Genomic DNA, 15,434 nt, shown 5'->3' on the forward strand with positions numbered 1-15,434 from the left:
GGGCAAAAATTTGGCATTGATGCCCCTTCCAAGATTTTGGCTTGTGACACCTGTTAAGTGTTACCAATGAGGAACATTGGTATCTTGAAGCTACTATGAAGTTTTTATGATGTTAAAAGCTAAAGAATTGAAGACTCTTGGTACATTTATGTTAAAAGAATTTTGTAGAAACAATTGTATAGGATTAATTGTAGTGATGTAAAAATACTTAGAAGTTTTTGTATTTAGTGAATCTTTGCGCAGATAATCGATTATCTCAGGTGATAATCAATTATTACACAAATAATCGATTATCATTGTTTGATTTAATATTGTCCAAGTTGCGCAAATAATCGATTGTCTCTTAGAATAATCGACTATTACTTTTGTGAAAACTCATAACGATCACAAATTATCGATTATCACTTATGATAGATTAACACTAGCAGTTGGAATTTTTTTTTTCAGTTTCTAACCTCTGAGCTGTATACACATTTTCTTAAACCTCTTAGAGGTTAATTAAGCCATTTGAGAATATAGAAAAAAGTTATGAGGAAGTTCTCAACTGTTAGTGTGCTCAAATAAAGTCTTGTGAATAGGAGAAGCTTGCGCTTAGTATGTCTAACGTCGAAGTGGTTCTCTTCAAGTTGATTGAGCTGAATTTCTTCCATTGTTTATTTGTTCTTTGTCTTTAATCTTTATATAATCTGATTGTAATCTGAAAACGATATTTTAGTGAAAAAGGTTAATCATTGTTTATAGTGATTAACGATTGGACGTAAACTCTTTTGATTCGAACCAAGATAAAATACTTTGTGTGATTTTTCTATCTTTGCACTTTTAGTTTATCAACTGTTTGATAAAAGTTCTAAAAAAAAATCACAATTTTTTAAAAGAACAAATTCACCCATGCCTTCTTGGTTATTGACTTTATCACGCTCTTTAAACATTTCTCTACGCGATACCGATTTCTACGCTAAGATGTTCCGATGCTTAAGTAAACTCAAATTCAAACAGTTAAGTAATATATGTGGGATAAAAGTTCCAAGAACCATATATTTGACCTATACTTATGGTTTTCTATACTTTTAATCAGGATCGGTCTAATCATAATTCAATTTCTTTTATGCTAAGTTAAATTTATATTCTAATTGAAATCTCTAATTATTAAAGTGTTAGTTCTTAAAACATATAGAGAACTCTTTATTTTTGTAGGAGTGAACGCATATGAATCAAATTAAATGACAAAAACGAATGGCTTCAGGAATCTATTTTTCTCGTTAATCACTGTTTAAAGGGAAAAACCAATGTATTATAGATACTTTTAATATTTTATTTCTTGTATTATATTTTAAATATTCAGTGTATTAATAACTTAAAGAGATGGAACATTATAAAAAGTATAACTGGTTGCATATTCATTGGCTGTGGGATTCTCTTTGACTCAGTCAACCCGCTCATTCATTCATACACATGTAAATTGTAATTCCATTTCAATGGTTGTCATATTTTTTTTTTCTGTTTCCTTCTTCTAACATTCTCATTTAGTTGATGACGTTATTTGAAATATATATATATATATATATATATATATATATATATGTATGTATTATATTATATTATATTATAGGTAAAAAAACTAAAATCAAAAGATGAAGAGGTTGCTTTCTTCTTTACAAAAACTAAAAGAGTAAAATATGTGTTCGTCAATTAATTTAAAAAGTCTATAATATGATTTTTTTATAAAGATCATTTGATTTTATGGCTTGTTCATTGAGATTTTGTTTGGTTTTTCTCTAAAACATTTTGTAATATAGATATATATAGTAGTAATCCTATACATATTCGAAGTGACAAAAATGTATGTACCTTTTTGAACTTCAAAATAGTATGACAAATAAATAAAATAAAAGGGGTACTATGTGTACTAGAAAAGAGACCTGTATTTAGTTGATATGTCACTTTTATTTTTATAATTTGATAAAAGTGATTAATTATTCTAAATTGAAAATCCAAATTAACTCCCAAAGTCCCCACCCACACCCATGTGTATAATATATATATATGAAAAAAAAGTAAATGTAGATGGTATTTAATTGGAGAGAAAACATAGACACGTGATCAATCAATTTCCTAACCTTTTGAGATGCGGTGATCCATGGAAATTGGGAACAAGCAGACAACATGTGCTTATCAAAATCCCAGGTCCTCTTTCTGTTTTCCTTAACCAAACAAACCTTGAAACCTTTGTGTTGAATTGGCCTTTCCACATTTTGGGAACACGTGCAATTCTAGCCAATGTTGTTCACACATGAGTATGTTTTGACACCTCTTGAACAGATTGACAACTTACTTTTAAAAGTGATATATAAAGTGATCACTAAAAAAACTTAATTTTTTATTTGTATGAAAAAAAGTGATAGAAAGATAAATAGTGTGGATATAGTGTGTAAAAAATTGTCAAGTGTCAAAATAATACTATCAAAAATCAAGGTTTTTTTTTTCTCTCTTTCTTTTTTTTCCCTCCTCCATCGTCAATATTAAATTATAGCATAGTAGAATCCACTCAAAGCCTCACATGTATTAAAAAAAATGGAAGGTATGAATTAATGTTAAAATATTAAAATCCCACTTTCCAAGGACGTGTAGAGATCACAGAGAGGGAGAAAATTTTAAGAAAGGGAAGTATATATAATTCTTCATGAAAATGCATAAATGTTATTAGAAATCAATACCCATATGTTACATAAGCACCCCAATAAACTCATATATTCTTCTACTCATGCACCCCACACCATCGACCATCTTATGAACAAAAAGAAAAAAAAAACTCAAAAAAGAAAAAAGAGGAAAAACCCAACAAGAGTTCACAAACTCTAGGTAGCTATATATATAAGAACTCATGAAGACGAGGAAGTAGACCAATAGAAAGTGAAATTATAAACAAAAATAGAGAAGAAAAAAAGTGTGCGACGTGAAGAAACAATGAAGACTCACTTATCACGAACATGGAAGACATTGGGGTTCTTGATGACTATATCATACATGTTGATGGAGTTGAACTTGGAGAAGTCTTTTGGGAGGGAAATTAGGTCAATTGAGGAGTGTTTGTGGAATTGGTAGAGGTCAGGATCTCCATCATAGTACCTCTCCCAACCTAATCCAGTTAAAATTTGTTCAAGAAAAGCATAGGAAGAAACCACTTCTCCACTTGGCAAGTGCACCAAAACCTTTCTCTTTGAGCTACTTCCCTTCCCTTGTCTTCCATCTGACCCTTCAGCTTGAGGGTTTTCCACCAACCGATACACACCATTATTCTTGAACATCCACACCCCAGACATTTTTTTTCTTCCTAACTTTGCTTTTTCTGGTATGTGAACAAGGGCTGTTCACTTCTGAGCAAAAGGGTATTTGAGAAAGAAAGAAAAAAGAGATTTTTAGGTTTAGAAGGGATTTTGGGTTTCGGTTGTTGTTGGTGATGATGATGATGATATTGTTGTTGTTGAGGAATGAATGCAAAGGGTGGCAGGGTATATATATGTGTGAAAAGAGGATGAGGCTAAATAAAACAAGAGGAAAATACTCTTGGAAGTGGAAGAGTTAAATGTATGGGCATGTTCAACTTTGGCATATAGAATCTAGATATGTGGGGCCTCAATGTTTCAATAATAAAATATGATTGCATATGGGTGACCCTAGAGCACGAGAACTAGTCGTGGGGTTTTTGGGAGAATCTCTTTGGTATAGTTTGATGCATGGTTTTTGTGTAGCATTTTAAAGTTAACCTTTTTAGTTAGAGTAATTATTATGACATTCCAAGTTATAGTTCTATTTTAGAATGAAGCATTGAGTTGATTTGATTTGGTTCATGTGTGTGTGGAGAAGAAATAGAAAGTGAAGGATAGAAAGAACTAATTATCTTTTTCTTTCATTTTTCATGCTCATTTAAATAATGGAAGAAACTTGTATGAATTGAGAAATTTTTCACATTTTTTCATTGTTAAACATTTTAAAAAATAATAAAAACAAAGTATTTTCTTTTTGTATATAAATAAAGAGAAAGGAAACAAATAAAGAAAAAAGAAATTAACATTATTCTCAGTTATTTGTTATAAAACAAAAACCATTTCTCTAAAGTTAACACAAAAATAATTTTTTATCTCTAATGAAGAATTTTCTTTTATCTATGAAGCAAAGAATCTAGGAGTGACAGCTAATAGTGAGCTATGCCTCTTCTCTTTATTATTCTCTCAAAAGGTTGAGTTTCCTTTCCTAACATTCCCTATCCAGATTCTTCATCCAAACCATTTTTTAACTTTGCAAAATTTTCCACGCATTCTTAATTTTTTCCCTGTTTATCTTTGTAGCACTACAAAAGCCAAAAGCCACTCATGAGTATATAATAATAATGTCAAAAAATAGTTAATTTATTTGTTTATACTCATATTCCCATTTATATATCTTTAAGGGAATATATGTATTAAATTTGGTTTTGGCATTGATAAAATTCATTACATCCTAAAAAAAAATTCTAATTTTGTGACAGAACAAATTGCCTCTATTTAAATTTAAATATCATAGAAAGATTAAACTAATTTATTGATTTAAAAGTTTAGGTTTGTCAAATAAAATATTACTAAAAACAACTTTTCCCTTATTTTAAAATTCTGAACACAATATCTCATGTCTCACTATTTTCTTTTTATAAATATTCATATGTGTAGATGGTGAGAAGAAGTGAAAATAGAAGAGTGAAAATCACGTACATTGAAGAGGATAAAGATGATTTCTTTTCAAACTTTTTTCATGCACCTTCATAGATTTTCTTTTGTTTTCTTTGAAAGCTTGATATTACAAAAGTATATATTTTGTCTTGGGGTGGTCCATGATTGGTTTGCAGTTATAATTGATGATTGCATTATCCATTAGGGTTTGTTCTAACCTCATGATAGAAGGTGCATGGCCTCTGATTTTAGGTCACTTCAGAAATGATTGGCCTTTGGAAGGACCACAAGGGTCTCCCACATATCATTATCATTGTCGCATAATTATACCCCTATTATGTTACAAGAGGCAACACAATTCTTCCTTGTTGCTTAAATTTGCTGAGTTGCCCATATGGCATCACATGGCCCCTGTAGGGTTCATGGTCCTCCACAAATCAAACCTTCAAAAATTCAAAATCTTAAGCACCCATGTTGTCAAATTGCTGATTAATACACACCACTACCAAAAACATTGCAATAGGGTTTTTTTCATTGCTACAGTAGTGTGAAAAGAAACTGTGTCTGTGCTTTTGCTATTGGTGTGAAAAGGAAAACTATTGGATGGGATTATTATTATTATTATTTTTTTATTTTTGTATAGTGTGAAAAGAAAAACAGTTGCCATGTTGGATGAATATCCGATTTAGTCTTTATTTTCTGAAAGTGCTATAAGATTTTTAAAAAGTTATTCATAAGGGTAATTCATTGCACATGTAATGAAGAAAAGACAAATCAATATACAATATGAAACGAACATTTTATTTTGTTTTTCTTGCAACTGTTTAAACGTTTTTAGGATAGCAACCGTTTGAACAAAAGACACAAAATGGAAATGAAAAACCTTTCACTCTCAGCCTCTCTCAATCTATGCTTCCTAATTAAATAACTATAAGAAAATCATTAATTATCTACAACAAAATCCATCAATAATAATAAAAATTTATTACTAATGATAAAATTTTGTCAATAAAACATCCATCGATAAATTTTACTAAACAAAAAAAAGTTCATCAATACACCTTGGTAATTGACAGCCTAAGTCTTTGTTATAGTTTGATGCATGGTTTTTGTGTAGAATTTTAAAATTAATCTTTTTAGTTAGTTATTAGAGTAATTATTATGACATTCCAAGTTATAGTTGTGTTTTAGAATGAAGCATTTGGTGAAGTGATTGAGTTGATTTGATTTGGTTCATGTGTGCGTGTGGAAGAATAGAAAGTGAATGATAGAAAGATTTGGGAGGACGAAGATCACGAGAGTCCACGTGAACATGGTGGGGTTGATGTTACATGAAAGTGGCTGTGATGTTGGCTACTCATCATTGGGAATAACTGGACACCCTTAAAAGACATCAGTTTTAACCACCTTTTATGTGTATACTCAAATATGTCGGAGGTTTTTCCTCATTCTCAACACCATAATTATTACCCAATCATAAACAAATTAATTATTTGTAAGTTAATTTGAAGACAATATCTTAATATGATATTATAATTTTTCAAAATCCATCTTAAATATATGTTGTTTGTTAGATTTTATTTTGTTTGAAAGAAAGTATATTGTACTTTCTCTTCATATAAATTTAGTGTAATGCATGAATTTATAAAAATAGTATCATATTTATGTTTTTTTATACTAATTTTTGCACAATATTAATATTTTTTATCAGCAAAATGTTTTTTTAATAAGATGTTTAATGAGCATTGCAAAAGTATTTACAATTTACTATTGATAAGATTCTGACGTGTACCTTGTATGATATGACTGAATAGATTATGAGGATAAATATGTGTGTTAGGTCACATTACATATATACATATACCAGAAGTTGCTATATTCTCTGGGTATCAATTTGAAAAAAATGAAGAGAGCATGGATCTTTTCTTTCTTTTTTTCTTTCTTATCATAAAGTCTTCACTTTGTAAATTATATAAAAAGTAGACGTACGGTTGTGAACTGTTGAGTAGAAGCTGTTATCTCCTAAACTTTGTGTAAAGCCGATTTCATATCTTAACAATGTATCTTTTTATATGTACCAATGCGTGTATATATACGTATATAAAATAATAATAATAATAATAATAATAATAATAATAATAATAATAATAATAATAATAATAATAATAATAATAATAATAATAATAATAGTAATAGCAACTTCTTATTAACCCTTCACACACACATAACTAATAATTACAGTGACACTATACACAGAAAGATTAATTAAAGTAGATAGATTCTATAATAATTTTGTTTTTAAACATTTAAAAATGGTCATTTTTATTTTATGATTTACACTTAATTTGGTACAGATGAAAAAAATGGAGAAAAATTTTGGTCAATACGAAAATATATTTCATAAATGAAACTAACAAATATATATATATATATATATATATATATATATATATATATATATATATATATATATATATAATTACTTACTAAATTATAGACACCTTAATAATTTAAACAAGAACAAAGTAGGTGGTTCCATTTGAACAAAGGAAAAACGTTTCTCTCTTGGCCTCTCTCAATCGATACTTCCTAATTAAATAACGAGGCATGGTTAATAAAATAACAAATATAATTCTCTTTCATTAATGGTTAATTATTTTAGTGAAGTAGTTTTTAGTTGAGTAATAGGAAAAGAAAAGTAAAACTATAAGAAAATCATTAATTATGTATTAAAAAAATTTGTGGATAATAGCAAAAATTCAGTACTAATTCAAGTTTATCGAATGATAAAAATTTGTTAATAAAACACTTATCAATAAAATTTACTAACAACTAAAAATTCATCAATAAACATGTAAATATTTGTTAGTAATATCAACATATTTTGATGTTGATAAAATTCGTTAATAAATATCACAATTAGGTCTTATTTTTCTTCATCTTTTATTTTTTTCTTTCATCTTTTATTCTTTTTATTTTTTTCTTCCTCTTGTCTTCCTCCTCCTCTTCTCCTACTTGTTTTCCTCCTTCCCTTCTCTTACTCGTCCTTCTCCTTCACCGTCGTTGTTGTCGTTGCCACGTCAATCACCTTTGACTTTTTCTTCTCTTTTTCCATTTCCTCTTCCAACTCCGACCATCGTTCTTGTGACCACCATTGCTTTATCATTACACCACTGTCACACCTTTGCCACAACCACTAGCATTAGCTTCTCCTACTCCTTTTCCTCTTCCTCCTCCTCTTTTTCTTCTTCTTATATCCATCTCAACTTAATTATTAAACAAATTTATTAGACTTGGCAGTAAGTTCGTTGCTCATTTTACTGACGAATTTTAATAGATATTTACCAATAAATTTTACACAAATTAATCAAAATTCAAAGTAAAAGTTTGATGCTATTTTACTGATGGACAAATCTATCGATAATAAGAATTATAAATTATTGAAATCATTTTTTGATAAAATATCTGTCTGTAATACAAATTCTAACTTAATGATAAATGTTTTCGAGAGATTTTATCGACAAATTCATTTTTGATGAATATTTTGACCAGTAATTGAATTTCTTAATTTTGTCAATGAAATCTATGGATAAATTTGATTTTATTGATAAATTTAGTTTTATTGATAAAATTTCGTTTGTAATTACGAAAATTCTTGTAATATATCTTAATTTGTGTATTTAACTAATTTTGTTAAAATTCAAAATATGTTTTTTTTGAAAAGAAAAGAAAATATATTTAGTTTAATTTATCTATTGAGCATAAAGAAAGAAAGTCAAAGATAAATGAGTAAGCCAAACTCTACATATATTAATACATTTATATTCACTTCTTTTTCAATCAATAAAACTCATTAAGCATAGTTAGTATATATATTGTGAGGAATTGGCCAAACAATGTATATATTGTTAGGGTTTGATGTCTAGGTCACGATCATGCATACGAAAAAGCTTTGTTGAAAGAAAAAGAAAACATACACTTGTTTATCAAGCCAGAAACATAAGCATGGTTCCATGCACACTCTTTCTATATAAGTAAATACCAATACACATATATATTCTCCGTGGAATTTTCAAGCTCATGGCTTATGTCATGAAGGGTTTGAATATTATATAACAAAGTTGAGAGTGACAAGGTCAGGTGGTAGTGTTGGGTTTATCCACATGATTTGCATGCATGAACATGCTCCATCAACATCATGGCTAGGGTTTGAGTGAGCCAATGGTGGTCCTGACCTTTGGAGGCTGATGAACTTTGGGCATTCAATAGGTCATTGTCCATAGGTGTGTGCCCCTCTTTATGCATGCAATAAGTCCTATGACAAGGACCATATAGAGACCCTCAAGAGGGAAATTCTAGGTGTGGTGCCAAACCTAAGTACCATACCTATACCAATGCAGCAGACAAAGACACAAGTGTGCTCACGGGAACACGTGCACAGCATCATCCATTGTATCTTATGAGATGTTTTGGTGAAGAAGGCTTTGGTGGTCCTTTGCCTAAAACCCTAGCTATGTGATCGTTAAAAGCAGCACGAAAAAATAAAACATATAGAGGCTACAATGTTTTCACCAGTTCATGTATCGATCTTAATCTTACAACCACCGAATCCAAAACTTCAAACGTGTGATAATTCTTAAAAGTTTTGAATTTATATCGTGAGGAATTTAAGTGTGAATAACAAACTTATTTGTAATAGCTTTCTAATATGCGTGCTCGATAAATTTAATGTATGAACAACAAACTTATTTGTAATGCTTTATATAGAAGAAGAAAACGAAATTAGTTTTTCCATATATTTAATGTCCATAAAATGCTTATTTATAATTTGTATATAAATTAATTTTAATTTATAGAAAAATCAGTTTCTTTCTTATATTTTTTCTTACAAACTTTTATAAAAAGGTTCGGCCAAACAAACATGTAGCACATGATATGATAGGATTTAAGTAAGAAAATAGCTCATAAATGATTGACACGTTTTTTTTTATATGATTCAAAACTTGAAAGGTGTGATTCGTGAGGACTTTATTCGAGTAACGATCAATTTATAGAATAAACCAGTAAAACTTTTGTAATTAGTGATCCTTGAATATGTTAATTAGAGAAGAAAAGAGAAAGACTTATAGGGATTAGGGTTAATGATATGATAGGGTTTTATGATAAAATTTTAATGAATTTGAAAAATAAACCATCACTTTCGGATAATTAAGGTTTATGAGCAATAGTGAGGATCCAACAACCGAGGTTTTTGGATAGAAGACCAAGTCAAAAGGCAGTCACTTAAAAATTGTTTTCCAAATTATATCAAATTTAAAAATTACTTTATAAAATAATTAAATTAATTAAAAGGTGAAATAAAAAAGCCTATGACACCCATTAGAGGAAGAGCCTAGAGAATAAGAGAATTCGGTTGAATGAAGTCCAGTTTAAATGATGATCTTGTGACTGATTATATATATAACTTGACATTTTCTGTTAACCAAATATTGTAAAAAATAGATCACAATTATTATTTAACATTAGTGTATCTATAATACTATACAACAATAAATTAAATGAAATAAAAATGAAAATATCTCCCAACTAAAATTTGATTCTTGTCTTTAATTTTCATAGTTTACCAAATCTCTTTTTATTGTATTGTGACAAAGATTACAAGATACACTAAATGATGTATAGAGAAGAAAAAGAGAGATAAATTTTTATCAGCAAATTTTAGTTGTTAATATTTTGTTATTTGAGAAAGTTGAATATACATTCTCTTTCACCATCCATTTTAAACTCTTTAACTAATCTTATATATTCAAATGTTAGTTGAGAGAATTGAACATATAACCTCTCTCATAGTACCTTTCAATTTTTATTAAAAATTGAAGTGTGAAAAAAAGTTATAGGGGAGATATAAATTATGATAAAGACCGAAAGTATGTAAAGAAAAAATAAAAACACAAAAAGTTCAACTTGAAAATGCTTGATCAAAATTGACTTGAAAGTGCCTTGGCCTTAATAGAAAATAACCATAACCAATTTTCCTTCTCTTCATTTGATCATACAAATTTTTCATAAAGAGTAAAATAAGTAAAATAAAGTAAAATAAGTTTGTAGTCAATAATTTATAGGTATAACTTAATTTTAACTCACAAACAACTTTTTTTTTCTCTCATAAACATAGTTACATACATGAAACTCTTAAAAAGAAAATTTAAAGGCAAAATGTATATATATTGGAGCCATAAGTTTGATGTGGTTAATGAGGAACATGATTTGTTAGATGGGAGCATATTCATTGTTATGTCCAACTAGGATCCATGATTTCATATATATGTGAGCTTGCACAGTTGTCTGAATTTTGGAGGACAAAGGAAATTGTTTTTGAGAGAAAGAAAGTAATGAATTTTAATTAAGAATCTTAAATTGATAATTAAACTAAATTCCTTGAGGCACCCATAAACTTTATAAAATGAGAATAAGAAAAAGTAAGCTCCACTAAGATGTTGCATGTTGCATATGCTCGTTTCTCTTTTGAAACCCACAAACCCTAAATTAAAAGCTTGAAAACTATGTATCCTTCATAGATCGTATTGGAAAGCCTAGCTACCTAGTTTGGTTAAATACGCAGCTCTAACTTGTAAGAGCTCTACACATTTTGGCTTTCTTACCTTTTATTCACATCTCTTTCAATCAACATCAACACCAGCTGGATCCACCTTAATCCTTCCTTCAATTTCACAATATGCTCATCTGCTATTCACTACTAAATATTATAATTTATTCAATAAATACTGGCTTCAATTAATAAACATTGATATTTTCGGTTTAAATATAACAAGAAAAATATTTCATTTTCTTTCAACTTCATTAATATATATATATATATATATATATATATATATATATATATATATATATATATATATATATATATATATATTATAATATATTGGGTAAATGGATAGATAGTAGATTCAATACAATAAGTATTGGTATTTTTTGAAGTATAACAAAAAAAAAAATACAAATTTCCTACAAGCTTAAACTCTATTAATGATTTTATTACATATGTTTATTACAGGAAAAATTAATAATTAGTGTTAATATGGTTAGAATTTCAACTGTGAGACTAAATCTCACGTTAGATAAAAATGAGAAGGTAGAACATAATATAAAGTTGAATATCCATTTACTTATTACAATAATATTTTTGGTAGAAAGAGATATCAATTCTTTATGTATTGAACTCATATATGATTGATGTTGTATCTTTCTTGTGAATATTCTCTTTTATAAACCTATCAAATATACAATTAACTAATTAATTATGAAAAAACTATTAAGAATTTTAAAATTTTAAAGTTACAGAATAAAAAAGCTCATTTTCAAGATTGATTGCATATTAACATCAATTTTCTCTTTAGCAAACACACGATACAATTATTAAAAATAAAATATATGTTCAATTACTTTAATCATTAATGAAGTTTAAACAAAAATAAAAAAACTAATGAAATTAAAATTTGTATCAAAATTGTAATATGTTTTTTATACTAAAAATAAATGTGTTGCTGTGACCAATTATTTATCCTAATTTAGTTGAAACACGACAATTTTTCTTACACTCTCTTTAATTAAGATTTCTCATATTTAAAACCATAAATTCATTGTAGCCTAAACTATTTCAATCAATGAGTTGCGAATATCTCTCCCTGCATCTAAACGATCTTTGATAATTTCTGTTTTATTTCTTTCAATGGACTATCAAATTGTTTCTAAGACACATTTGCTCATTTAAAAAAAAATATTTTTATTATCTTTTTTATTTTTATCATTAAAAATAATATTTTAATATTTTTTTATATAATTATTTTTATTTTCTCACTCATTATTATAAGGATAACTTTATCACTATAATTGTATAAATAAATTTTATTTATTATAATATAATAATTTAATGTGATTGGCATGAATCGTTGTTATTACCATCTTAATATATATTAAAGTTCAAGATTAAAGATCTCTATGTTAAACTTTAATTATTATTAATTTAATATTTGTTCTTTATGTGATTTTAATGAAGTGGTGTATTATAATTTTTATTTAGGTATAAAAAAGAGATTTCATTAAAATTTTAAAAGAAGTGAAACAAAGAGACATTTGAAATATTTTTTAATTTGAATATTTTTTTTATTTTATATTTTTTTAAAATATTTAGAAATTTTATCAACTAGGTTTCATTAATATTTGCAATTTTAATAAATGTTCTGTTTTTTTGTTACATCAAGAAGTATACGATTATAATTTCTTTCTAAATATTTGATATTGAAGAAATGAAAATATTTTCCTTTTAATATTGAATATAATTAGTTTTAATAAATGTTTTTGTTCTTATAAGAAAATCATTGTTTGGAATGTATATTTAATACTTTCTATAATTGTTTGGAATGTATATTCAATAGAACATTATACTTCTGATAAGAAAATCATGAACAGTAAATCGAAGAGAAATGCACACCAAATACTTGATGAAGTATTGAATGGAAAAGTTTCACACCAAACTAATCTTTGCAGATATAATGTTTGGTTTGGCTTCACTTTTGCTAAATGAATTGAATTTCCACACTGAACTTAAAGCAACACAGAATTGCTTCCTTTTCATGGTGCCATTGTGATTTTCCACGTTCTTTTTAAATTTGTCCAATTTTATAAGATCAAAACAAAATTGAACCGTTCTAATAAAAAAAAAGCACTTTGAATCCCTCTTCAGATTTTTGAGCACATATGACCTGAACCCTCGGATAAAAAGACATCAAAAGAAGAAACAAAACATTCTTAAAACAAACATCAAACTATAAATAACTTGTTCATTTATTTATACGTCGCAACCACTTAAAATACAAGTTTATTTTCATTGACCAACATTTTCAGCGACAACGAACTCTACATCATCCTTTCCAATATCCGTTTGTGTCTTCCTGAAGGCCCTGCTCTCATTCTCTTCCTCCTCTCAATATAAGTGTAATAAAACGTATATCTATATATAGATAGATAGATATAGATATCTATATCATCTTTATTTCATGAACCAGTTTATAAAACGATCAAGAGTGAAGCGATGGCCATCACTGATCCAACCAAGCTCATCTTAATGGTGGAGGAGCTTGCAGTATCTGCAGCACCGTCAGCAGCGGGACCATCTGCTGGGGCATCAGCTGTTGCTGGGGCATCAGCATTAGGAGACTCGGCAGGTGAAGGCGCGGCTGCAGTTTCCGAAGGAGCTGGTGCCTCAGCAGTGGCTGCAGAAGGAGATTTTGCATCCTCCGCAGGAGCTGGTGCCTTCGCACCGTCTTTCGTTGCGGGTGCTTTGGCACTGTCTGTCGAGGGAGCAGATGCCTTGCCACTCTGTGTGGAGGGAGCTGGTGCCTTGGCTGTCTCTGTGGGGGGAGAGGCTTTAGCTTGTTGTGGTGACTGTGCAGATTGGGTTTGATTGTCAACACCTGGGGAGATGAGGGGCTTGGTGATTTGAAGAATGGAGATGTTGTAGGGCTGGGTGGTGACGGTCTTGACGAGCTCGGAGTAGTCGGAAGTGCCGGCGGGGCTGAAGGCGATTTCGCCCTCGCCGATGAGTGAAACGTTGACGAAGCCTTGTTGCTTGACGGCAAGGCCTGTGGACTGGTAGAGGGTTGTCAACTGGGAGCTGTTAGCTTGAACTTCCATGAGCTTCTTCTCATCATAGTAGTCAAGGATGATGTGGGTGCCGATGATGGCCTTAATGACTGCTGGGGTTTTCCCGGAAATGGAAGAGATGGCGCCGTTCTCAACAGCAAGAACGGTGATGGTGTTGCGGCTGTTGATTTGGTCTGCAAGCTTGGATTCGGTGATGTACTTGTTGAATGAGGACAGCTCTGGATACTTTTCCAACATCTCTGTGATGTTAAAGCCATTAATAGTAGAAGACAATGCAAGCAGAAGCGCTATGCAGAGAAGAGAAGAGCTTTTGAAACTCATTTTTGGAGCCTTCTTTAAGCTTCTTCTCTTCACTTTGATTATGCTTTCTTTCGTTTGTCTCTATTATGCCTTTTGTCTCCAAAACCAAGCTTGAAGAAAACTGTTCAACTCACGGGTTTCTATATGCTTCCTTCAACTGGAATTTATGCTTTCGATTCCTCTTCAAAACCCTATTTCGTGAACGGCTTAACGTGAACCTCTCTCTTAACTATTTGGAGAAAGATTTTAATGGTTAACCACGTTTTTCTATGTTTAAGTTATTTATAATTTTAGGGTGATCATGGTTGGTGGTGGTGCAAAAATGACAATAAATGTCGTCTCTCACTGCTAAGTGTTTTTCTATCTTTGAGTTTACTCCTGTTTTTCTCACTAATAGATTCTTTTTTGTGGTAAAAATTTATATTACAAGTAGTTCTATATAAAATCAAGCCATACACCGAACATGTTGATATTGGTTTAGTATTTTTAAAATTGTCAACGAGGATTTTGGAAACTTTAGAAGGTGAATCTAAGATTAATGATTTAATCATTGAGAAGCATGCGGAAACACTATAATAATGTGTTTGAATAAGACATAAAGGGTCATTATTTTTTCACATTCAATTTTTATCCTTTATGTAAAAATCACTTTTTATAATTTTATAACAATTGTTTATACCGACATGGTAGCAGAATTGTAATAAGATACCTTCTATATTAGTTTTGGTTATAATGATATAAGAAGTG

General features: G+C 29.3%; 2 protein-coding genes across 2 annotated transcripts; both read right to left on the reverse strand.

The window, feature by feature from the left end:
* Positions 1-2,008: 2,008 nt before the first annotated feature.
* Positions 2,009-3,364, reverse strand: LOC108337887 (flowering-promoting factor 1-like protein 2). Its single transcript, XM_017574483.2, has 2 exons — positions 2,977-3,364; positions 2,009-2,270 (listed from the first exon to the last, which is right to left on the reverse strand). Exons 1-2 carry the CDS (start codon positions 3,318-3,320, stop codon positions 2,105-2,107), a joined length of 510 nt encoding a protein of 169 aa, XP_017429972.2. The 5' UTR covers positions 3,321-3,364; the 3' UTR covers positions 2,009-2,104.
* A 10,188-nt stretch (positions 3,365-13,552) lies between these two features.
* On the reverse strand, positions 13,553-14,894 carry LOC108337682 (fasciclin-like arabinogalactan protein 3). The gene has a single exon (XM_017574257.2). The coding sequence runs from the start codon at positions 14,706-14,708 to the stop codon at positions 13,791-13,793; it is 918 nt and encodes a 305-aa protein (XP_017429746.1). The 5' UTR covers positions 14,709-14,894; the 3' UTR covers positions 13,553-13,790.
* Positions 14,895-15,434: the final 540 nt, after the last annotated feature.

Source organism: Vigna angularis, chromosome 7 (assembly GCF_016808095.1).
Source record: "Vigna angularis cultivar LongXiaoDou No.4 chromosome 7, ASM1680809v1, whole genome shotgun sequence".
NCBI classification, from domain to species: Eukaryota; Viridiplantae; Streptophyta; class Magnoliopsida; order Fabales; family Fabaceae; genus Vigna; species Vigna angularis.

What these genes read in the sequence shown, in the direction of transcription:
- LOC108337887 (XM_017574483.2), bottom strand. Translation starts at nt 3,320, where the DNA reads ATGTCTGGGGTGTGGATGTTCAAGAATAATGGTGTGTATCGGTTGGTG. An exon ending in GTCTTCCATGTTCGTGATAA is followed by an intron (nt 2,271 to 2,976) that starts GTGAGTCTTCAT and finishes AACATTGGCTAG; the next exon opens with AATTGCACGTGTTCCCAAAA.
- LOC108337682 (XM_017574257.2), bottom strand. Translation starts at nt 14,708, where the DNA reads ATGAGTTTCAAAAGCTCTTCTCTTCTCTGCATAGCGCTTCTGCTTGCA.